Source organism: Peromyscus maniculatus, chromosome 21 (genome assembly GCF_049852395.1).
Source record: "Peromyscus maniculatus bairdii isolate BWxNUB_F1_BW_parent chromosome 21, HU_Pman_BW_mat_3.1, whole genome shotgun sequence".
Lineage (NCBI taxonomy): Eukaryota > Metazoa > Chordata > Mammalia > Rodentia > Cricetidae > Peromyscus > Peromyscus maniculatus.
This window is the reverse complement of record NC_134872.1, coordinates 7,260,041-7,283,427: the sequence shown is the minus strand read 5'-3', so window position 1 is coordinate 7,283,427 and position 23,387 is coordinate 7,260,041. Positions and strand designations below refer to the sequence as shown.

The window sequence follows — 23,387 nt, the reverse complement described above, 5'->3', positions numbered from 1 at the left end:
ACCTTATGAGCTAGCCAGATCAATGCAGGGAAAGCAAATTACCTGTAATTAGAGACAATTAGTGAAATGCTAAGATTATGCCCATATAAAATAATGCCTCGTGAAGGCCCGTAGCCAAGGCAGAACCTGCCACGTCTGGGAGGGCCTGCTCAGGGACTGACTGCCCGAGCTTGCTGGCCCTGGCCCAGGACCTCCCCTCAGTGTTAGCTCCCCAAGGGGCCTTACCTACAGTGGCTGTCAGCCCGGTGGCAAAGGCATCGTGGTGTAACAGGTGTAGGAATGAGGTCTTGCCCACATTGGAGTCCCCCAGGAAGATGACGTGGTAGAGATAGTCGGGGTCAGCCTGAGGCTTGCCAGCGGTGAGTTCTGCCTCCCCTGGGTTTGTTCCTGGGTCCTCCGGCCTGCTCTCTGCCCCTGGCTCCGGGGGCTGAGGGGTGCCTGGCTTGCTCTCCACCTGAACAGGCATGGACATGGACCTGGGCTGGGCTTCCAGTTCGGTCAAGGCGAGGAGGGCTCGTGTGGTCTCTGGGGCTCCTACTGCAAGCCCAGCCCCAGGCCCCGTGATGGGAGAGCCTCTCGGAGGAGACATTTTGCCAGGAACAGGGACCTCTGTCCTCGCAGGAGCCTGTGATGTGCCAGGCTCCTGCAGATCATCTGGTTGGAGTGATTCTGGGTTCCTGGCTTCGAGGCTGTGAGCCTCATCGGCCTGTTCTGACCCCAGGTCCTCCCGGCCTCTCTCTCCCGAGTTTCCTTCCTCTGGCCTGGGCTGCTCTTCGGGACTCTGGCGGAGGTGGGTCGCCAGGCTATCCAACTTAAGGACCTGGCCATGGGCTTCTTGGAAAGCCCTAGAATGACTCTCCTGCCTAGCCGGGCCTGCCTCACCCTGCACTGGTGTCTCTGTGGGTACCTGGCCCACAGGCTCCAGGTTCGGGGAGGAGGGCTCTGCAGCCCCCTCTCGGAGGATCATGGCTCCCTGGGACCCTAATCCCAGCTTCAGGACCTCTGTCAGGTCTTCTCTTTCCATGGGCAGCTTGGCTGGATCAGGTCCAAGCCAAAGGCTCTCGTCACTGAGGTCTGGGGCCTGGGAGTGTTTTCTGGACCCAGCTGGGGACTGAGGAGGAGGGAGCCCTTGAGGAGGAGGCTCAGCCTCAGAAGCAAGCGGCACTCTGAAAGCCTCTGCTCCCACGCTCTCGGATTCCCCAGCCCCGGCTCCTGGCAGGTTCCAGAGGAAGGGGGATTCAGGTCTAGCTTCCAGGCCAGGGGTGTCCACAGGCTGCTTAGAACTGCCATCCTGTCCATGCTGACCCTCGGGGTCCTCCACCCCCCTCCTGTCTTGGGTACCAGGAGGCACCCCGGCAGGGCTTCTTGGACCCGGGTCTGGATCTGAGGTTGGCTCCTGAGCAAACTGTAAAGCAGGCAGCTTGGAAATGGAGATCTGCCTAACAATTCGGGGAGTCTGGGGGCCGGAGGTGCCACTCGGGGTCGGGGGTGGGCTCCAGCAAAGCTGCAGGGTCCTGCGGGAATGGTCTCCAAAGGTGTTCAGGAGCTGGTCCCAGTCGTCATTGTCCCCAAACAGCTCAGGCAGTGGGGCCTCCTCAGTGGGGACAGCTGGAGGGTCTGGGGCCTTCTTCTTTTCTCTGGGGACACTGGGAAGGAAGGGGGAAGTGAAGGTCAGGGAGTGGCAGTTAGTGGTATCCCCCAGATCCCGGCAGCATAACCTTTCCTGTGGCTAGCTCCTCCAGGGCTGGCTGGAAATCCCCCTATCCCATTCTGTACCTCAAAACCCACAAGACGCTTCACCTCCTCCAGGAAGCCTCCCTGACCAGGCAAGCCTTCTTGCCTCTCAGCTGTTACAGAGCAAGTACCTGCCTGGGAGCTGTGGGGTGTGCGTGCGTGCGTGCGTGTGCGTGTGCGTCTGTGTGTCTGTGTGTCTTTGTCTGTCTTTCTGTCTGTGTCTGTGTACTGAGATCTAACTAGCTCCACGGAGAACAGTCTTTCCTGGCTCCCAGAAGCCACTGAGTCCAGAGAGGGCGGCTACTTGCCTTGGCTCTTCCTCTACCTGCCAGGACGCTCGGCCCCTGGCAGTATCCAGGTGTCCCCTTGTCACCTGCAGCTGCCCCCGCACCTCTTCCAGCTGTCCAGCCAGGTTGCGCTCAGCCTCCCTAAGCTGCAGATTCTCCCAGCTGGCCTCCTGCTGGGTGCTGCTGAGGTGGAGGAGCTGTGCCTCCAGCTGTGGAGGGTGGGAGGAGAGGGTTGAAGCTGTCCTCTAGGGTGACAAAGAGCCTCCAAGACCTTGGCGAGGCAAGAACCCCCTGCCCCCACCCCTGCTCCCACTGCCCAGCTCCTGGAGGCCCAGCTTAAATTGATCAGCAGGGAGGTCACCCTTCAAGCATCTAATTAACTGCTTTATACCCCCACACGGTGAGACCTGTGACATGTGGGTAGTGGGGAGGAAACCATGATCAGAGGGCAGGAGGTCCTCACCCACCCCCTCCCTGGGCCAAGCCCTGCAGCTGTTCCTGATTCCATCTGGACTGTAGGAGCTTCTGACCCAAGATCCCACGGAGCAGGAGTGCAGCCCCAGCAAGACCCCCAGAGCATGGTGGCCCTGGAGGGTCCTCAGCCTCCCCACCACCCAGCAGGCACTGACAGGTCAAGAATCTGCCCAGGTTGCTCTGGTGACGATGGAGCCCTGTGGACTCCTGTTTCTCCCCACCCCACCGGCTTCGGGGTCTCACATGGCCCAGGCTAGCCTTGAACTCCTGATTCTCCTGCCTCAACCTCTGAGGGCTGGGGTCACAGGCGAGTGCCACTGTACCCAGCCTGTCCAAAGCTTTTCCTCTCCCAGCTGTGCCCATTCACCACCTCATTTGACACACGAGGCCTGGGAAATGTCATGGACACAGGCACCTCCTTCTCACAGATGCTGAAAACCCGAGGCTAGGGTAAGTCCAGGCTCATTCCCCTGGGTCTGCCTGGCTCTTTGTGGGACCTGATCTGACCCATGGCAGTGTCCCCAGGGTACTGGGGAGGGAGCCCTGATCTGGCAAGGAGCAGCCCAGGGAGTTTTTTTGGCTGCTGGTGGCTTCAGGGGACCTGTCCATCTGGGAACAGCGCGAAGGCTGTCTGGGCTCCCCAGAAGGCCTGTCCTCACCTCTCTCTGGCCCTCTGCCAACCGTTGAACCTCTTGTTCCTTGGCCTCCAGAGCCTCCTGCATGTGGGTTCTGAAGGCCATGCCCCGGGAGTCACTCTGCAGAGAAAACGGGTCCGCCCTGCTCTGCAGACTCCAGAGCCAGCTGGGCTGGGCTGGCCCTCCCCACCTCAGCCCCACCCTGGCTGGGGTTCAAGGGCTGGAAGGTATCCACAAAGACAACTTTGGGATTCCCCCACTGGGGCCTAAACTCTCACCAGGACACTGAAGCCCAGAGCGTAGAAATCAGTCCCAGGGGGAACTGATACCTCACAGAGACAGAACACATGCCCAGCAGGTCCACCCCAACTCTCTGCAGCGTAAGCTGCAGGGGAGGAGGCCTCCCAGCAGCCTCTGCTACCCTGCTACTCCTCAGCCACTACTTAGCCGGGCTGTATCAGGGCAGGACCGAGGCCCAAGGCACTCACCTGCGCCTGCAGCTGCTGCTTCTCCCTGCGGATCTGCTCCTCCGTCTCCTCATACAGCTGCCTCACATTGTGGAGATGGTCAGAGTCTCGCCTGCAGCGGCAGGGGGTGGGCACCAGACAGCCCCTCAGGACCTCTGGAACTCTTTCCCCGGGGCCCTTCTGCCTCGCCTGCCTGCAGCAGCAGCAGCAGCAGCAGCAGCGGTCTCAGACCCTATCATTGTCACCCTGGGGCCATGACACTGGTCATACCTCTACTGGTGTCCCATCCCCCACCCTATCCACGATCCCCATTGTCCCAACTCTCTACCCCCACCACACTCAGTCACCATCCTGGCCCCATGACTCAGGCCCCCATGACAGAGCTGTGACCCTGACAGACACAGGGTCCCTAAATAGGCCCCCCGGAGTTCCTTCCTCCTCCATCCTGGCTCTGTTTACCCAGCCGCTCCAGAAGGGCTGTAGAACCTCATCTAGGAATCCACAGTGTGCAAGGGACCCCGCCCCCCCCCCCCCCCCCCCCCCCCCCCCCCCCCGCTGTGTCTCCACTCACTTCCTCAGCGTCCACTCCAGGGCCTCCCGGTCAGCCCGGGCCTCCTGCAGACGACTGCTCATCTTGGCCAGGAAGCCCTCCAAATTGCCTGCCAGCCGGGGCTCCTCCTGACGCAGCTCCCGCCACAGCTTCCAGATCTCAGCCTGCCTGGAGTACGGGAACCTCCAGAGATTAGATACCAGAGGACCAGGAAGTGGGGGGGCTTCCGTAAGCCCAGGCTAGCTTCAAACTTGCTGTGCAGCAGAGAGTAACCTTGAACTCCCCATTCTCCTGCCTGCACCCCCCAAAGACCGGGATTGCCGTGACCTAGTTTATGTGGTGCCGAGGATGGAGCCCACAAATGGGTTCGTATACGCTAGGCAAGCGTTCATCCGACAGAGCCACATCCCCACCCCCTAGTCCTCGGTTCTAATGACAGCATTCCCTGGGACTTGGGGACCTGACACACAAAATTCCAACAACAATACCACGAAGCTGAACTCAAGAAAGCGCCACCTCCTCCTGGGACGTTTCTATACGGGAGCTGGCCCTTGAACCCCATACCACTTGTTTCCTTGTGAGTGAGTGGGTGGTTAATGGGGGTGGGGCGGGGTAGATTTGGGGGCCCCCGCAGCTCAAGGCTTCCATCCACCTCCTCTCTCCTCCCATTTTGAAGTCGCCCGGTCTCTAGCAAGCCTTTACCCTCCTTGTGTTCACTGGGAAAGTAAGAAGGGCCAATACTTGCCAAGCAAGATGGTTTGGGGAACCAGAGACATGCCGAGGGTGAGTGCCAGCCCCAGGGCCCTGCCCACGGTTGGCACTCGGTACATACTGCTTTCACATGGACTTAATTAAGTCATGAAGACAGCCAGAGGGCCAGGGAGCAGGGCCAAAGCGCCAAGTGGGTAAATGGCTCCCTGCTCCACCTGCTCTGCCAGCCTACGCCCCAGCTCCCTCCCAGCCCGTCCCACAGCTGCAGCCTCACCCTCTGAACCAGGGAGCAGTCTCCTCCTTCAGAGGCCTGTGGGCAGAGTAGCGAGTGGGAGGCAGTGCCCTGAGGAGGAGGAGGCTGGCTTCTGTAGGCCTCAAGGTTGTGGCGACTCAGGAAGGGCCCGGACCCCCTTCTGGGCACATGTGACAATTCTCACACACCCAGGGCCTGAGCCCAGGACTCACGGCAGAAGTTGATCTCCTCTCTCCAAACCTACCCAGCCCAGAGCATCTCCATGTTTGAAGTCACCCCTACTGAGGGGCCCTTAGGGAGTCTCCAGGTCCCCCTCAAAGGTGATGCTCCAACTAGCTGACCTTTCTAGAGAGTGTGGGGAGAGGGGACCCTCTGGGCATGCTGTAGCAAGGAGCAGAGGTCAGAGGTCACACACTCTCACGTGGACAAGCTGGGGTCTGCACCCAGCCCTACCCTGAGCCCTACCCCTACCATCTGGCAGGGCCTTACTCAGAAAGGGAGTGGCCGGTCCCCATCTGCCCTACAAGCGCCCGGAAGGCCTCCTTCTCTTCGGCATCGGCCTCCTCAAGGGCAGGCAAGCTGAAGGTCGCAGATACTGGTTGAGAGAGCGTGGTCTGCTTTCTGCGGAGCCTGTGGGTACCTGGGCTGGAGCCAAAGACATTTTCTGGGGGACAGAGGGGAATAGAGGGGAGATGAGGCTCTGATATCCCTTGAACCCCACCCCCCACATGTAAACATGGACACATTCATGTGTGCCTCAAATCAGCCTTGGTGGCCTCATAAAGTGGGAGTGCCCATTTCACACATCACCTGAGGCCCAGAGAGGCCTAGAGATTCTCTGGAAGTCACAAAGCAGCTCCAGGGTAGCTAACAGGTTTTTCGCCCACTCAGGAAGTATTCATCGAGCATTCACTGCGAGCTGGTGATGGAGTTCACCCAAATGCCAGGCCTTGGGGAGCTGACATTCTAACTCAAGGGTTGAAAAGGGTATGTCCTCTCCCGTGTGTGTGTGTGTGTGTGTGTGTGTGTGTGTGTGTGCGCGCATGTGGAAGTCAGAGGACAACTTTCAGGAATCAGGTTCTCTCCTTTGACCAAGTGGGTTGTGGGGAATTGAACTCAAGTCATCAGGCTTGGTGGCAATCACCCTTACCCACTAAGCCATCTTACAGGACCTTTTTCTTCTTCTTTTCCATAAAACAAATTTGTTAAGTGAGGTGCCTCCACCTCCTCTCTGTCCCCCATGCCACTCTCTGGGACCTGGGGCCTGGAGCTGCCTTGGCCGAGGCTGGAAAGTGACCTCTTGGTGGGGGTGGGGGGGCGGTTGCAGCCTCTGGTCTCACATCAAAGCCAGGAAGCTTTTTATCCTCTACACGAAAATACAGGGAGGGTTCTGGGGGAGCAGCTGAGAGCTCTCAGATGTAGTGAGGGCCCCCTGGCCTGTCACACAGCCCAACACTATCCTAGAAGCCTCCAGGGCCCTCCCAGACATACTGAGTCCAGAGCTGAATTCTTCCAGCGACAGCCGGCCCCTGTTCTCGGCGTCTACCCAGTCAAATATCATCTGCGGCTCCTCGCTCCCCACGAAGCTGAACTTGGCCTCCTGAAAGGAAGGGATGAGTCAGTCGGCCACTGTTCCCGTGGGAAAGGCTGTGTACAGGAGGGGAGGGGTCTGTCTTCAACCACCCCGCTCTCCTTCTTCCCAGGGGCAGGGTCGCTCAGGGCCTGCCCTGCAGTGCCCCACGCCACACTCGACATCCTTCAGTAGGACCCTGAGCAGGCTCCAAGTCACCTCCTTATCACCCCCCAAAATCTGCACTGATGTGTCCCCCCAGTCCTCGGTGGGATGGCTTTGAATGCCATCTGGTACTTGTTTGTTCGTTTGTTTTATTTGGGGGGTAGAAATAGGGTCTCTCTCTCTCTCTTATGTAGCCCTGGCTGTACTTAGAATTCGCTCTATAGGCCAGGCTAGCCTCGAACTCACAGAGATGCACCCGCTTCTGCTTCCAGAGTGCTGGGATCCAAGATGTGCAGCATCCTGTCACTTAGGCACCTGACACTTGTAATGCACCACATGAGCACGTCCTTCCAGCGTGACCCAAGGACAAGGGCCATGCAAGTGTTTGCACCTGTGGCTCTCGGGTTGCATGATTGAAGTGTGTGTGTGGGGGGAGTGTCATAAGCACTGTGTTCATTTAAAATCACACATTCAGAATCTGAGATGCTTCCGGCGGAGCTTGCCCCTCCCCCTCCACCGTGTGACGTCACTGCAGCCACAGTTCTAAATACATCTGCATATTGTACGTGCTGTCACGTGGCAGCAGTGAACCCTGCCCAAACCACCGTGGCTCAGAGTTGAGGCCACACTATGTCTTGAACTGCAGTGTTCTTGCTTCTCAAGCAAAGTGTTCTGCCATTAGGAAAGCCGTGACCGAGCAGGGAATGGTGGCGCCCACCCTTGATCTCAGCCCTTGGGAGGCAGAGGCTGGTGGATCTCTCAGTGTGTTTGAAGCCAGCTGGATCTACATCCTGAGTCCCAGGACAGCTTATGCTACATGGAGAGACACTGTCTCAATGGCCCAAAAAGAAATAAGAAGAAAGGAAGAAGCCGCAACAATGTTTCAACTATGGAAGACAAAGACAGTATTTTCTTAGCAGCATTCTTCATCATGTTAATATCAAATCAGTATGTCTGGACTGTATTCTGTTAGAATGCTTCATTTTAAAAATTGCTGTTGTGTGTCAGGTGGTGGTGGTGGCCCCACACCATTAATCCCAGCACTCAGGAGGCAGACATAAGCGGGAGCTCTGAGTTCCAGGCCAGCCTGGTCTACAAAGTGAGTTCCAGGACAGCCAGGGCTACACAGAGAAAACCTGTCTCAAAAAAATAAAATAAAATAAAATAAAAAAATAAAAATAAAAATAAAAACAAACACCTAAGAAAAGTTTTAAAAATTGCTGTTATCGGCAGGAAAGATGGCTTCAGTGGCTAAGAGCCTGACTTGCCATTTCAGAGGACCTGATCTGGGTTCCCAACAGAGGGGGCTCACAACAGCTGTAACTCTAATTCCAGGGGATCTGGCCTCTGGAGGTACCAGCAGCACTCACAGGCACATCCGCGCATGTGTTTGTGGAGGCCAGAGGACAACCGTGGCCGTTGGTCCTCAAGTACTATCCATCTTGTTTTGAGAGTCCCTGACTGTTCTGGGGCCCTCCAAGTAGGCTAGGCTGGCTGGCAAGTCCTGGGGACCTGCATGTCTCTGCCTCGCCAGATCTGGGACTATAAATGTGTCTCCGTAAATGTTTGATGCGTACATCTATTTTATAGGCCTATATGCCCAGATATTGTAAAATATTTCTCCGGTGAAAAAAGCCAAGTGGAAAAAGTGTAAGAAGCCACGTGCTGGCTAGACCACAGAGTGTGGCCAATTCACCTCACAGAACTGATCAAGGCAGAGTCATGTGTGAACTTGCAGATTCTGTCCAGGAACATTGTAGATAATTTCTGTCTGATGAGACAGATAACTCCAAGATTTATGTCCTGTTGGACTTTCGCTAGCTGTAAAAAAAAAAAAACAAAAAAACAAAACAAAAAAAAAACCTAACTTAGTGGTCTGACTCTAATCTGTCTTTGTTAAGTTGCCCAACTTCTTAACGTGCTCTTTGAACCATGCATAACACTAATTAATGTGTTAAATAAAATCTCTGAGGGCTTGGCATGTGGCGTGGTGATGGAGCACTCAGCCAGCATGGAAAGAAAAAAAGCACCCCACTTTGACCGGAGCCTGTTCAGTATTTGCCCATAGGTCATAATTTTACTTTCTGAACAATTACCCTCTCGTTATCCTCAGAGGGTGCGGGACGAATTCAACCACAGAGAAGTAGGAAGCATTACCACGCAGGCGCGCCTCAGGGTGCTCTGAGCCCAGGGCTTCTTGGCTCTTAGTGGGGATCCTAAGTGTAACGGAGTTTTAGGGGCTTTGTTGCTGTTGGTTTGGGTTTTTTTCTAAATGAGATCTCTTATAGCCTAGGCTGGTCTCAATCTCACTATGTAGCCAAGGATGATCCTGAACTTCTGAGCCTCTGGCCTTCATGGCCCAAGTCCTGGGATCACAGGTGTGCTGGACAGTTTTATGTCAATTTGACACACAAGCAAGAGTCATCAGAGGGAGTCTCAGTTGAGAAAAATGCCTCCATAAGATCGGGCTCTAGGCAAACCTGTAGAGCATTTTCTTAATTAGTGACTGATGAGGAACAGCCCAGCCCACTGTGGGTGGGGCCATCCCTGGACTGGTGGTCCTGGGTTCTATAAGAAAGCAGGCTGAACCGGGCGGTGGTGGCGCACGCCTTTAGTCCCAGCACTTGGGAGGCAGAGCCAGGCGGATCTCTGTGAGTTTGAGGCCAGCCTGGGCTACCAAGTGAGTTCCAGGAAAAGGCGCAAAGCTACACAGAGAAACCCTGTCTTGAAAAACCAAAAAAAAAAAAAAAAAAAGAAAGCAGGCTGAACATGCCATGGGGAGCAAGCTAGTAAGCAGCACCCCTCCATGGTCAATGTCTGTCTGCATCAGTTCCTGCCTCCAGTTCCAGCCCTGTTGAGTTCCTGTCCTGACTTCCTTCAGTGATGAACAGTGATGTGGAAGTGTAAGCCAAATTAACTCGTTCTTCTCCGAGTTGCTTTCGGTCATGGTGTTCCATCACAGCAATAGTCACCCTAACTAGGACAACAGCAGGCGTGTGCCTCCACCCACCTCTTCTTCCACTTCGGTGTCTGTTCTGAGTTCAAACTCAGGTCCCCAGGTTTGTGTAACAAGCTCCCTTAGACGCTGTGCAGGTGGCCTGGGTGAGGGCCAGAGGCTTCAGACCCCTGGGGCTGCAGCACCAGGAGGGTGTGAGCCACCCGAAGTGGGCATTGTGAATCAAGCCTGAGTGCTCTCAGTGAGTGCTATGGGCTCCTAACGCTGAGCTGTGCTCCAGCCTCCTCAGGTTCTAATCTTTAAAAACACAAAAAGGCCAGGCGGTGGTGGCGCACGCCTTTAATCCCAGCACTCGGGAGGCAGAGGCAGGCGGATCTCTGTGAGTTCAAGGCCAGCCTGGATTACAGAGCGAGTTCCAGGACAGGCGCCAAAACTACACAGAGAAACCCTGTCTTGAAAAAAAAAAAAAAAAAAAAAAAAAAAACACAAAAAGCAGGGCACCTCACTTAGGAAAGAGCTGAATTCCCTCACCTCACAATCACATCACCTTCTCCTGTGGCTATCTCAAAGTATATTGTTTCCCTGTGCTCTCTTTCTCTTCCTCCTCATTTTTGGCTGAGCATACTGGCACACTCCTGTAATCCCAGCATTTGGGAGGCTGAGGCAGGAGGATTGCTGTGAATTCAAGTCCACTCTCAGCCATACAGCAAGACACTATCTAAAAAAAAAAAAAAATCAGAAGGAGGCCTGGTGGGACTGCTCAGCGGGTTACAGCACTTTCCAAGAGAGCAAGCCTCAAGCCCTGACTTCCATGTCCAGAACCAACCGTGCAGAGAGAGGCCCAACTCCTGAAAGTTAACCTCTGACCTCCACCCGTGAACCTTGACACTAGTGTGCCCTCACTCACACATACACTCCCATATACACAATAATGATAATATTAACAACAGTAATTAAGAAGCTAGGATGGGGTGCTGGGGGGGTGTAGGGCATAGAGGACTTGCACCAAGTGCTGAGTTCAACCTCCAGCCTCACCCCCATAAACTGCATGGTGATGCCCGTGACTCCAGTATGCCAGAGGAAGATCAGAGCTCCAGGCCAGCCTCAGATACATAGTCAGTTAAAGGCTAGCCTGGGCTACATGAAACTGCATCTAAAAACAAAAGAGAGAAAGTACCATAGGAAGAGCCATCATCACATCAGAAGGGAAAGTCTGTCTTCCCCAGGCTGTGAGGTCGCAGGGATCAGGCTGTGTCAGGGCATCTCTCCTGCTCTGCAGGAAGGTTCCAGAGAGTTCTGGAAGCTTTTGCCATCCACAGCCTCTTCTTGCCTCCAGGGGAGCAACCTTGCAAGCCTACAGTTACCAATGTACCCTGTAGAAGGTGCCACGAAGGTAAGAAACACACAGCCTCCCTGCCGCTGCCTAGACTCTGCTTCCCTTCAGAGGCTGGAAGCTCTGCTGTGTGTGAGCTGCAGGTCTCAGCTTGTGTCTTCAACCATGAAAGACAAGTCCAGGCCTAGGGGAAAAGGACCGTCCCAGGCTCTGCTTCACTTGGGTGCCAGCTTCCACGCTGGCCTTGGGTGCCCTTCACATTGGCCTAATGGGTTCACGGCTTCTCTGACAGCGGATAGAGCGAGCTGCGACCGTGCGGGGCCGAGAGGGAGACTGCGGGATTGGAGCTGTGTGTGTGCTGGGGATCTTGCTGACCAGTATGGGTTTATATGCTGTTTGTTATTGTTTTGAGACAAGACAAGTTCTCATTTAGCCTAAGCTGGCCTTGAACTCTCTGTGTGACACCCTGCCAGCTGAGGCCCCCAGATCCTCCCTGATTTTTAGAAACAGGGTTTCACTATTACCCAGACTGATGCTGGTTTTGAACTTGAGGCCCCCTGCCTCTGTCACCCAGCTGCCTAGAGTACGCCACCAGGTCTGGCAGTTCAGCACTCTGTCAATAGATCTGAGAGAAGTTTCTTCCTCTGACTTTTCAGGCTTGCTTTCTCTCTCTCTCTCTCTCTCTCTCTCTCCCTCCCTCCCTCCCTCCCTCCCCCCCTCTCTTTCTTTCTTTTTGACAGGGTTTTTCTGTGTAGCCCTGGCTGTCCTGGAACTCGCTCTGTAGACCAGGCTGACCTCGAACATTTTAAATTCTTTCCCATCCTTGGCTTGTTTTCTCCGTTAGGACCTTGTTCTAAGCAGTCTGTCTGCCCTGGACTTCCCCGTTTATGGCCCACACCCCACATTCCGGTGCCCTTCAGTCTTTGGGAAACTGAAGTGAGGCACCTGGAGTGTTATTTGAATCTCACTTTCCTTCAGAAACCAACAAACACTTTTACTGGCTCTCCTTACATTCCAGAACAATCTACATTTTGGTTTTTGTTGTTGTTTTGTTTTGTTTTTGCACAGGTTCAAAGGCGTCTGCCTTCCTATTTTACCAGGATAGAACTGAATAAATCAGTCAAGCAGCCCAGTAGCTCCTTGGAGTGTCATTTTCTATTAATGGTCCTCATGTAATCAGCTGTAACAGGCTGGCTCGCAGGGATAGCCTCGGAACCCCCCCAGAAGGAAGGTCATTTCCAGGCAGGGAAACTGACCAAATCTGCAAGAGTCGCCTGCTGGAGAGGGGAGCTGGGTGTGGAGCCTGACGTTGGATGAAGGCTGACAAACTGTCCCAGCATTAGCACTCAAGGGCCCACATTCCAGGTGACCCTTCAGTCCTCAGCTAGTCACCTAGGAGACACCTCCGTGTATTTCTGTGAGGGACTTTCCAGAGAAGGCTAGCCAGGGAGAGACCCACCGGGAGTGTGGGTGGTGCAGTCCTGTGGGCTGGGGTTCTGAATAAAAGAAGAAAGCGGCTGGTGGTTGAGGAGGAGAAGGAGGAGGAGGAAGAAGGAGGAGGAGAAGGAGGAGGAGGAGCAGGAGGAGGAGGAGGAGGAGGAGGAGGAGGAGGAAGAGAAGAAGAAGAAGAAGAAGAAGAAGAAGAAGAAGAAGAAGAAGAAGAAGAAGAAGAAGAAGAAGAAGAAGAAGAAGAAGAAAAGAAGAAGAAGAAGGCAGCAAGCTGAGCACCAGTGCCCATGTCTCTGCTCCCCGACCGGACACCATGTGACAGTCTGCCTGGCTCTCCTGCCACCCTGCATTCCCTACCATGATGGACTGAGCCACAAATAAGCCCTTTTTCCCTTAAGTTGCCTCTGTCGGGTTTCATTTCAGGTTTTCACTGCTGTGGCAAAGGAAAAAGGAATTCAAACAGCTGGTCGTCCAACAGAAACATCAGCAACCAAGGCTTTGAAAGTTCCACCTATCCATATGGAAATTTCTAGGAACTAATTTTGGTCTAAGTGTTGGTTTTGCAGCTTAAATTGAAGGAGGCTCACATGTTTATACCGCGGCTTCACCTATAGCAATAACTAGGGTCAACCCAACCATCTCGTCATACATCAAGAAACACAGGGAAATTATTTACAACCACAAGAAAAATGATCTGAAACTTGAGAATAAGACAAAAAGGTAAGACCAGTCTGTAATTATCCAGAAGTGGAAACTGGCCACACACTGTCCAGACCAGGGGAGTAGACTGGTCATCTCCCTGTTTTTCTTTTGTTTTTGAGACAGGATCTCACTATGAAGCCCCGGCTAGCCTGGAACTCTGTATGTAGATGGCCTCCTTGATGAAAAGGTCTAGACTCAGGCCAAGAGAAGGCTTTGTGGGGTGTAAAGCAATCTCCTCTGAACCTAAACATTCCTCCCAGTAGGCAGAGAAAGTCACGAGACTCTCCTGGCTTGAGTCACGTGTCTAGAAAAGCTGACCCTTGGAAGACTCTGGAGGGTCCCTCCCTAGCTTTACAGAAGAGGTTAAACAACTCCCAAGCAGCAGCCTGCTGCGAAGTCGGGATTCCTGGACTGTGGCGCTGCCATAAACTGTGCAGCGCTCCAGGGCTGCAGCTCTTGTGAGCTGTCACCCCGTGGGGGCGGGCTCTTTGATGATGCAGCTGCTCCTGGGTCGTCTCTGCTCCTGTCAGTCCTCACCCTGCTCCTGTTAGACACCCCAACAAAAACTCATTGGTTCAACCAAGTTGGCTCTTGGTCCTCTGTGGAGTCCCTGCTTGGAACTAGCAGTGCTGTGTGTGTGTGTGTGTGTGTGTGTGTGTGTGTGTGTGTGTGTGTGTGTCTGTGTCTGTGTCTGTGTGTGTGTGTGTTGCACCTCCTCAGAAAAAGTCTGTCGAATACCATCAAGCAAGCCTGATGACCGGAGTTCGATCTCAGGACCCCATGTAAAAGCGAGCTAGATTTGGGTGACTTGTCTGTAATCCCAACTCTTCTACTCCAAGATGGGAGACGGAGACAGGAGGATTGGCCAGGAGCCCACACAGCACAGAGGCGGAAGCAAGAGAGACCCTGCCCCCCACCCTGATGCATAAACACACCCATGCATGAACACACACACACACACACACACACAATCTTATTTTTAAAAGTCCCAGACTTACTGAAGTCACTCATTAACTTAAGAGTTTCATCTAGGAAGGATGAAGTCAGTTTTTGGCAAGGGTTTCCGAGTTGTTGGACGTTAGCCATTTCTTCAGATTGAACTCAGCAATCTTACCCTAACACCTTCCTGTCAAACTGCCTATGAGTATCCAAGTGCAAGGGCTCTGGGCACTAGTCATGGCATTTTACTGTAATCCCTAGTTAATTAATAATAAACTAGATAAGATCTCTTTTGGCTGGTGAGAGGGCTCCCCGGGTAAAGGTGCTTGCCTCTAAGCCTGACGACCTGAGTTTAACCCTGGTGGATGGAGAGAACCAATTCACACAGGTCGTCCTCCGAACTCCGCACGCGCACGGTGGCGTGCATACCTCCTACCCACATGCACACAGGTGAATAAATGTGCTCCATGTGTAGTGAAGGATGACTTCAAACTCCTGACCCTCCTGCCTCCACCTCCTGAGCGCTGGGATCGCAGGTGTGTGCTCCAACACACAGTTTACCCGGTGCTAAAAACTGAAGCTGGGGCATTGTGCATGCCAGGCAGGCACTCTGCCAACTGGGCCACATTCTCTGTCTCTATGGCAACCGTCTTAATGGGGAAAGGACGAAAGGGAGTGTGGAGTGACACCCAGAAGTAACATCAGACCCACACAGGCCCTTTTGCAATGAAGGAGAACTCATCAGGCACCTAGGTCTGGACCACAGGCTTCCAGCCTCTTAGTGGGACCCACGACTATGGCCACTCTCCAGGTTTACACTCATCAACCCACTTTGGTTCCTAGTGCTCTGACTGCTCCCCAAGATGAGCATCTCTGCTCTAAACACCTCAGTCAGGTGGGGTGGAGCCTGCCTGTCATCCCAGAACTGGGGAGGCCAGGGCAGAAGGCTGAGAGTTAGAGGCCAGCCTGAGCTACATAGAGAGACCTGTCTCAAAAATCTCTCACAGCAGAGTGATGGTGTCGCACGCCTTTAATCCCAGCACTCTGGAGGCAGAGCCAGGCGGATCTCTGTGAGTTCGAGGCCAGCCTGGTCTACAGAGCAAGATCCAGGACAGCCAGAGCTACACGGAGAAACCCTGTCTAGAAAAAAAACAACCAACCAAACAAACAAACAAACAAGTGAATACTACTCTTGCAGAGGGCCCAGGTTTGTTTTTCAGCACACATGCCGGGTGGTTCACAACTGCTTATAACTCCAGAAATCTCTTCCGGACCCTGGGGGTGTCTGTACATCACCATACACATATCTACACACATACACATAGTACTCAAAATAATAGAAATAGCTAAGCATAGTAGTGCACTCCTTTAATCCCAGCACTTGGGAGGCAGAGACAGGAGGATCTCCGTGAGTTCAAGGCCAGCCTGGTCTACAGAGTGAGTTCTAGGACAGCCAGGGCTGCATAGAGAGACCCTGTCTCAACAATAATGTCTCACACCGCACCATTTGTGAGTTACTTCTGTGGCATAAAGCTCTCTCCTTGTTAAAATGCAAGTGTTTCGGGAAAAGGATGCTATATTAAGCCTCATTGGTCACCTAGGTGTTGGTATAAACAAATTCCTAATGTTTTCTGAGAGTGAACCTGGATGCGGAGGGGAACAGGCAGGCCAGCTGAGCCCTGGTTAAAACAGGAAAAGTCAAGAATCTGCACGAAAGGGATCCCAGGAGTGCCGGAACCTCATGCTCACCGCCAGGTCCTCTCGGGTGACAAAGCCTCTCTCTTTGGCACCACAGTCCCGGAAGAAGGACTGCAGCTCTTCCTCAGCATGAGGCGGCCAGGTCTCGGGCTCTGGGGCCGCCGGAGTATCCTGACCATCCGCCGGCTCTCGGATCTGCCTCCGGCGACTGGATGCCAGCCTCCGGCCTTTTCTGGACCCTCCCTTTCCATTCTCCATGGTGCCTCAGACCTGGGGATGGAGGAGAGTTAAGAGGGTGATGAGCCACAGTGCTGAAAGCTGAGCACAGCCAAAGTCTCCATCCTTCCACGGTGACAGAGCCTGCCCACCCACCCCCCACATTGGCCTGCTCCACCCACCATGATCTCAACACATGTACCTGCTCAGGCCCCTGCCCTGTGGAAGATCCCCTCAGCCTGGAATACCTCGGACCTTCCTGTGGGTCTCAGGGCCTCTACTCAGGGCTGCATGAAGGAACTCACGACAGGGAAGGTCTTGCCTTGTAACCTTGGGAGGCCTAGAGTCCCTGGGACTTTGCTGTCCGGAAGCAGGAAGAGCTCCTGGACATCTCTTGATGTCATGCCTCCCGCTCAGGGCCTCACTTCCAGCAGCAACAGAGTGACGGGTTTTGACCTCCACTGTCCTCTGCTCTCAGCCTCAGCCCTCCATTTTCCCCTCTTCTCAATACACTGTGTGTGTGTATGTCTACGTGTGCATATGTGTGTATGTGTGTGCATGTGTGTATGCATGTATGCGGATGTGTGCGTCTGTGTGTCTGTGTTTATATGTATGTGCATATATATGTGTATGTGTGTGCATCTGTGTGTTTAGCTCCCAAAGGAGGACACAAGATGCCTTGCTCTGTCTGCCTTATTCCACTGAATGTTTCTCATTGAACCTAGAACTTGCTGTTCTTCAGCTAGGCCAGCCCCAGTGATCTCCTGTTCCTGCCTGCCCAGTTCGTGTGTTAGGATTTCAGGCACATGTGCTCAAGCCCGGCTTTTATATGAGTTCTGGGGATTTGAACTCCGGTCCTCATGGTTGTGGGACAAGCCCTGTCATCCACTGATCCTGGGCTCTCGTTTCTTCCTTTGACACAAATGGAGGCATCCCTGCCTGCCTCCCTGGTTCTTAGGGCCCCCGCATTACACAGTCCCTTTCTCTTCCTTCCTGGTGCCCTCGTGGTTTACAGAAACCATAGACACCAAATTTCCTCCCATCCCGGTTCCCTCCATCTAAAGCACCACCCCTATATAGCCAACTAACATCTCCCATCTCCACCTCTCTGCAGGCACCCCCATGCTTCAAGCTGGAGGTTAAGGCTGGGTGGGCCCCTTGTGCTGCGTGCAGTGGGGTCCCAATGTCTAGGGGGTCAGGACATGAGCAGAGTCTCCAGGAGGAGGCTGGCGGTGTTTGAGGAAGAGTACAGCATTTGTAGAGTCGGGGAGGGGGGAGCAGATTCCACCTGAGCCCAGGATGGAAGGACTCCTCTGTGGGGACCAAAAGTCACAGACAGGCTGAGAGGAGATCAGGTCTTCTGTAGCCATGGTGGCCCATCCAGGGACAGGTAACAGTGGCAGGGTCCTCCCCTGAGACAAGCATCCCACACAGCAGCACAGGGTTCAGAGAAAGCAAGCCCCCAGCTGTGTAGGCCCCAGATCTTTAACAAAGTTCTCCCTCCCTCCCTCTCTCTCTCTCTCTCTCTCTCTCTCTCTCTCTCTCTCTCTCTCTCTCTCTCTCTCGCTCCCTCTCTCCCTCCCTCTCTCTCTCTCCCCCCCCCCAAGCTTACACTGCAGGCAGAAGCAGACCCTGGACCTCTGGACCTCTCCTTGCCAAAGCACATTCGCAGCACACGCCAACACTGATTAAAGAAAAAAAAAAAAAGTAAGCAAGGACCCGTGTAAGAGACTCAAGAGAAGCGAACTGAAAGACAACATACGATCTTAACTGGATTCCCTAGCCAAAAAGAGAGGGACAAGAAGGGTTTGGAGTCCTGTGCGGAGGTACACGCCTGTCGTCCCATCACTCAAGAGGCCGGCGCTCAGGAGATGGCATAGCACATGGGAGGACTTGTGCATGCGTGAGGACCGAGTTCAAATACCTGACACCACACAAGAGGACCATGCACGCCTTCCACCCTGTTGGAGCCCATGAAGGTTTCCTAGTGGCTGTGCCCAGCAGGACTGCGTAAGAGGTTGATTGGACCACGGGCCTGGGTACCAGGTGTTTGTAAGGGTCTACACTTGACTGTAACTAGCAAGGGGGAGGTCTTTTGCTCCACCCCTTGACATTGTTATAAACAGACCTTTGGAATGAAGTTCTGGGCCGGTGGATAAGGATCCAGGCCCACTCGCGTCTGTCCTGTGTTTTCTCTGTTTTTCTCCCCTTTACTTCTAACTAAGTCTCTTATCCCTCATTCCTCGAGAGTCCCTGGGGTAAATAACTGTGGGGACTGGTCTCCCACACCACCCAAGGATGGGGGAGGAAACAGGTGGTCACTGGGAGCTTGCCGGCCGGCCAGCCTAGCAAACAGTGAGCGTCTAGTTCAGGTCATGTTCCTTTTCTTTCTTTCTTTCTTTCTTTCTTTCTTTCTTTCTTTCTTTCTTTCTTTCTTTCTTTCTTTCTTTCTTTCTTTTCTTTTCTTTTCTTTTCTTTTTAAGATTGATTTATTTATTATGTATACAGTGTTCTGCCTGCAGGCCAGAAGAGGGCACCAGATCTCATTATAGATGGTTGCAAGCCCCCATGTGGGTGCTGGGAATTGAACTCAGGACCTCTGTAAGAGCAGCCAGTGCTCTTAACCTCTGAGCCATCTCGCCAGCCCCAGCTTCCTTTCCTTAAGGAAGCAAGGCAAAGAGAAATAGAGGAATACACAAGACATCATACTTTGACCCATGCAATGTGTGCATGAACACACATACCCACACACTCATGGTATGTAGCACACGCACTACTGAAGCAGGAGCATCACTGTCAGTTTGAAGCCAGCCTAGACTGCATAGAAAGACCCTGCTTCAAAAGATATAAACGAAAAGGCTGGTGAGATGGCCCACAAGATAAAGGCGCTTGCCACCAAGCATGCTGACCTGAGTTTGAGCTCCAGCATCCACCTGGTAAAAGGAGAGAACTGACCCTGTAGGTTGCTCACTTGACACACACACACACACACACACACACACACACACACACACACACACGCACACCACACACTCACACGCACAATGTAATTTTTTTTGAAGTTTTTTTTTGGGGGTAGGAACAACTAGGGAAATGTAAAAATATAGGTTGTGTCTGGAAGCCATTGCTCCCCATGAGGTGACCCAGAATGCTGAAGGTTTTAGGGTCCTCTTTTAAAAGACATTGATTGAGGCCGGGCGGTGGTGGCACACGCCTTTAATCCCAGCACTTGGGAGGCAGAGGCAGGCGGATCTCTGTGAGTTCGAGGCCAGCCTGGGCTACCAAGTGAGTCCCAGGAAAGGTGCAAAGCTACACAGAGAAACCCTGTCTCGAAAAACCAAAACAAAAAAAGACACTGATTGAGCCAGCTGTGGTGGCTCGTATTTTTAATCCCAGCACTCAGGAGGCAGAGGCAGGAGGATCTCTCTGAGTTCAATGCCAGTCTGGTCTTACACAGTGAGTTCCAGGCCAGGCCAGGCCAGCCAGGGCCACAGGGTACTTCCCTGTCTCAGAGATCAACAACAAAGATATCTGATTGGGCGGGGTGAACTCTGACCCTGCCATCTACCTTCCGATGGTTACAATAAGCACACAGACGGCAGAAAGTGTGGTGGGGGCCGTGGGGCATGTGAATAGGGGGGGGGGGAGGGTCTCCATCTCACACTACGTGGGTCACGGTACTGTTGACTCAGTTCTGCAGATTCCGAAGTCTTTAGGAGAAGGCTTGAGGGGAAACAAGCAAGAATGGTTCTGGGGGTCCCCCTGCACTCAGCTGCCTGGATGTCACCAGTGTCACCCCATGGGTCACCCCACGCTGCTCCATTAAACAGTGATGGAACCTGTGCCCCTCCTTGGGCCACCCAGAAAGCCACTGTCTACCTCCATGCAACATCCGCCCCCTCCACGACCTCAGGACCCTCCGAGGCTGTTGGGGGGCAGCGCTAACCTCGAGGTTACAGTCAAGGAAAGACCCTCTGAGTGAGGGCACCAGCAGCAGGTGAGGCCACCCTCGAGACCTAGAGATGAGGGAAGGGAGCAGCTCCCTGAGGACAGTGACGTCAGGACGCTCTGAAGTCAGTGGGTCTCTTCCCCTGCTGCTCTCTAACCGGGCAGCCTCAGGCAAGTCACTGACCCTCTCCCTGCCTCAGTCTCCCCGCTAGAAGCGGAGAAGTATCTGGGTGTGGGGATGGCTGCCAGTGATCCCTGGGGAAGCTTAGACAAGAGGACCACTGTGCATTCAAGACCAGCCTATCTATTCTACAGAGTGAGACCTTCTCTCTCTCTCTCTCTCTCTCTCTCTCTCTCTCTCTCTCTCTCTCTCTCACACACACACACACACACACACACACACACACACACACACACACACGATAAAAAGGACTATCAGACTAACATCTACCACCAGAACCATGTGAGGCTTCAACATGACAATTAACGTTGAAACCACCCACCCCCGGCATGGCGGCGCACCCCCTTTCTGGTTCCACTTTATCTCGATTTCCATTCTCAGAAACGCCTTTTATCATTTATCCTGTAAATTCGAATCTCCTTTTACAGAACTTGGCATACAGCTGGCGCCTAGCAAATATTTGTTGACTCTGATCAAGCACTGAGTCTGACCCTCAGGGACTGCTGGGTAAAGTTGGCAGTGACAGGGTGGGGTTCACAGCAGTCCGAACAGCAGCTGCATTCCCTGCAGATCCAACCCAAAGCTGAGGGCACTGGCTGCCCGTCTGTCTCATCCGGGATGGACCTCCCCAAGGCATTCTGGAGCCAAGACACTGCAGTTGGGGAGGGGACGCAGATGCCCAGGGAAGCGGCCCTGGGAAGGACAAAGATTTCACAGCTGTCCAGATGTGGTCCAGCTGTGCTTCCTGGGCAGCAAGGACTGGCCTTGCAGAAAGTCAGGGCAGTTTCACAGTACTTCCTGCGAGCTGATTAGCACACAGAAGCAGCTAGATAAAGCCCCCAGAGCCCATGCCGGGGGGGGGGGGGGGGGGGGGGGGGGGGGGGGGGGGAGGGGAGGGGGGCCCTCATGAGAAGCCTAAGTGTTACCAGCCCGGCTCTCACAGCCAAAGGAGGTCGAATCCCAAAGTGAGCCCCTGGAATGTGGGCAACTCCCCTCTGCACCGTTCCCAGCAGGCCCTGGCATTTCACAGGAAAGGGTCACCTCACTTAGCTCCACCAGGCAGGGACCTCAGTGGCTAGACCATCAAGAAGGCCAGGGAAGGGAGTCAGCCTGTCCCTGGCAGCCAGTGAGGCCTCCAGAGCACTGGTCACCATAGGTCAGGACACCTGTGTCAGTCACTGCCCCATTCCCATGTTCCCTTACAGCATACCCTAAATCAGTCTGTGCCCCTTTCATGGGCAGGAATGGCCACTGAGAGACAGTGGGGACCTCCTTTGGTGAGTCCATGAGTGTATGCGCGCTCTCTGTCTCTGTCTCTCTCCTCAGTTACCATCCATCTCCCCTCATACTTAGCTCTCAGACAACGCCCTCTACTCTTCCTTTGGTGACTGCAAAGGACACTTTTGTAGTCACCCAGGGCCAGCACCGAACCCTTAGAGACAGCTGCAGGGTGCTCTCTGAGCATGCTCCGTCTCTGCAGCAGTCTCCTGCACACCCTGCTCAGTGAGAGTCCCCTCACCGCCAGTGAAACCCACACAGCCCCTCAACACCCAGGTGTCTCCCACGTTTCTCCCGAAGTCTGAGGACAACTCGGCAGCCAGCCTGTGGGCCTTGCTGCCAGTCACCTTCAGGACCGGGCTCCACGATGGGAGCCTGGGATTTTAGCTGGAAAAGCAGAGCCCTGAGGCCTCCCATCAAGAGCTGGAGAGAAACTGAGAAGGAAGGAGCAGAGGACATCTGCCAGTGCTGTCACTGGGCTGAGTCAGCTCAGCGTGAAACTTACCTCAGGAAAGGCCGACCATGGTCACGCCAACGGCCCTGAGAACCACCGAGTCCTAGTGGGTTGTTCTGCCGGCCCCTCCACCCTCACCCACTAACCGCTAGGGAAACCGAGTGTCCAAGAAGCCAGAAGACCTGCCCGCTGTCGCAAGTCCACCACCCCCTTCTCACTCACTGGAGATGACACCCACAGCCGGGGCCACTCCGTTAGACAGTCTGGAAGTCCCAACACTCAGCTCCGCACCCTGTCACAGAAGCCAGAAGGGAGCTGGACGTAGTCATCTATTCCTAGCACTCCAGTGGTGGAGGCAGGAAGATCAAGAGTTCAAGGTCATCTTTGACTGCATAGTGAGTTCAAGGCCAGCCTGGGCTACATAAGACCCCATATCAGGAAAAAAAAAAAAAAAGTGCAGTTTGGCAGTATATGCCTTTAATCCCAGAATTTAAGAGGCAGAGGCAGGTGGATATCTGTGAGTTCAAGGCCAGCCTGGTCTACATAGCAAGTTGCCGGACAGCTAGGGCTACACAGAAAAACTTTATCTTGAAAAAGCAAAACAAAGAAAGAAAGAAGGAAGGAAGGAAAGAAAGGAAGGAAGAAAGAAAGAGAAAGAAAGAAAGAAAGAAAGAAAGAAAGAAAGAAAGAAAGAAAGAAAGAAAGAAAGAAAGAAAGAAAGAAAGAAAGAAAGAAAGGAAAAGCTAGCTAGCTACTGCATGGGCCCACACTACCACCGTCCCCCGAGCCCCGGCAAGCAGCAGTGTGGCCTGCTGGGCAGCTCCCACCTCTCCGAGCCCGCCGTGGTGGTGTGGCGGTGCTGTGCTCCTGGCCCCTGTGAGTCGGTCACCGTGTGCTGCCCACAGAGCCCAGGCACTCGGCAAGGCAACCGCCAACAGTCTTGCCTCTTGCTCAACCGCCCCTTTCCGCTCCCGGGCTGCCCATCCCCTGCTGTCATCTAAGGAACTTCCCGTAGAAGGGGCCCTGCTGGCTCTTCTCTGTCTTGCCGGATGCCTGGGGTCCTGGTATGTTCCACACAAGGCCAGAACTTGGGCCTCAGTTTCCTCCGGAGTGTCCTCAGCCCAGGAGGAGGGTCAAGAGAAACCACTGTGCAGAGACACTGGTGCAGAAAATGCTTCGGGGGGACAGTACCCCTCCTCACCTCGGGTTCTCACTCCAGGGCAGCCTACCTGACTAGGAGGGGAGGCTCAGATCAAACTCCCTTCTTAGGAAACAGACTAAGCTAATAGCAAAATACGTTTCCGAGACACAATCACGCGAACAGTGTGGTGCTGGCGCGTGAGGAACTGGAGCATGAAGACAGGTGACTGGAGCCGTGGAGTGGGTG

At 54.0% G+C, this 23,387-nt stretch overlaps 1 protein-coding gene across 1 annotated transcript in view; it reads right to left on the bottom strand.

Annotated features, from left to right (window-relative positions):
• The window catches only part of Rab44 (RAB44, member RAS oncogene family), a 32,419-nt gene extending 10,209 nt beyond the window's left edge, over positions 1-22,210 (bottom strand). Inside the window, exons 1-9 of the mRNA XM_006983142.4 lie at positions 22,187-22,210; positions 15,975-16,193; positions 6,603-6,711; positions 5,601-5,775; positions 4,169-4,315; positions 3,619-3,709; positions 3,155-3,250; positions 2,043-2,230; positions 226-1,646 (exon numbers count right to left, since the gene is read on the bottom strand). Of these exons, the coding sequence (XP_006983204.2) occupies positions 226-1,646; positions 2,043-2,230; positions 3,155-3,250; positions 3,619-3,709; positions 4,169-4,315; positions 5,601-5,775; positions 6,603-6,711; positions 15,975-16,181 (2,434 nt within the window). The 5' untranslated portion in view covers positions 16,182-16,193; positions 22,187-22,210. The remainder of the gene's footprint in view (positions 1-225; positions 1,647-2,042; positions 2,231-3,154; positions 3,251-3,618; positions 3,710-4,168; positions 4,316-5,600; positions 5,776-6,602; positions 6,712-15,974; positions 16,194-22,186) is intronic.
• Positions 22,211-23,387: the final 1,177 nt, after the last annotated feature.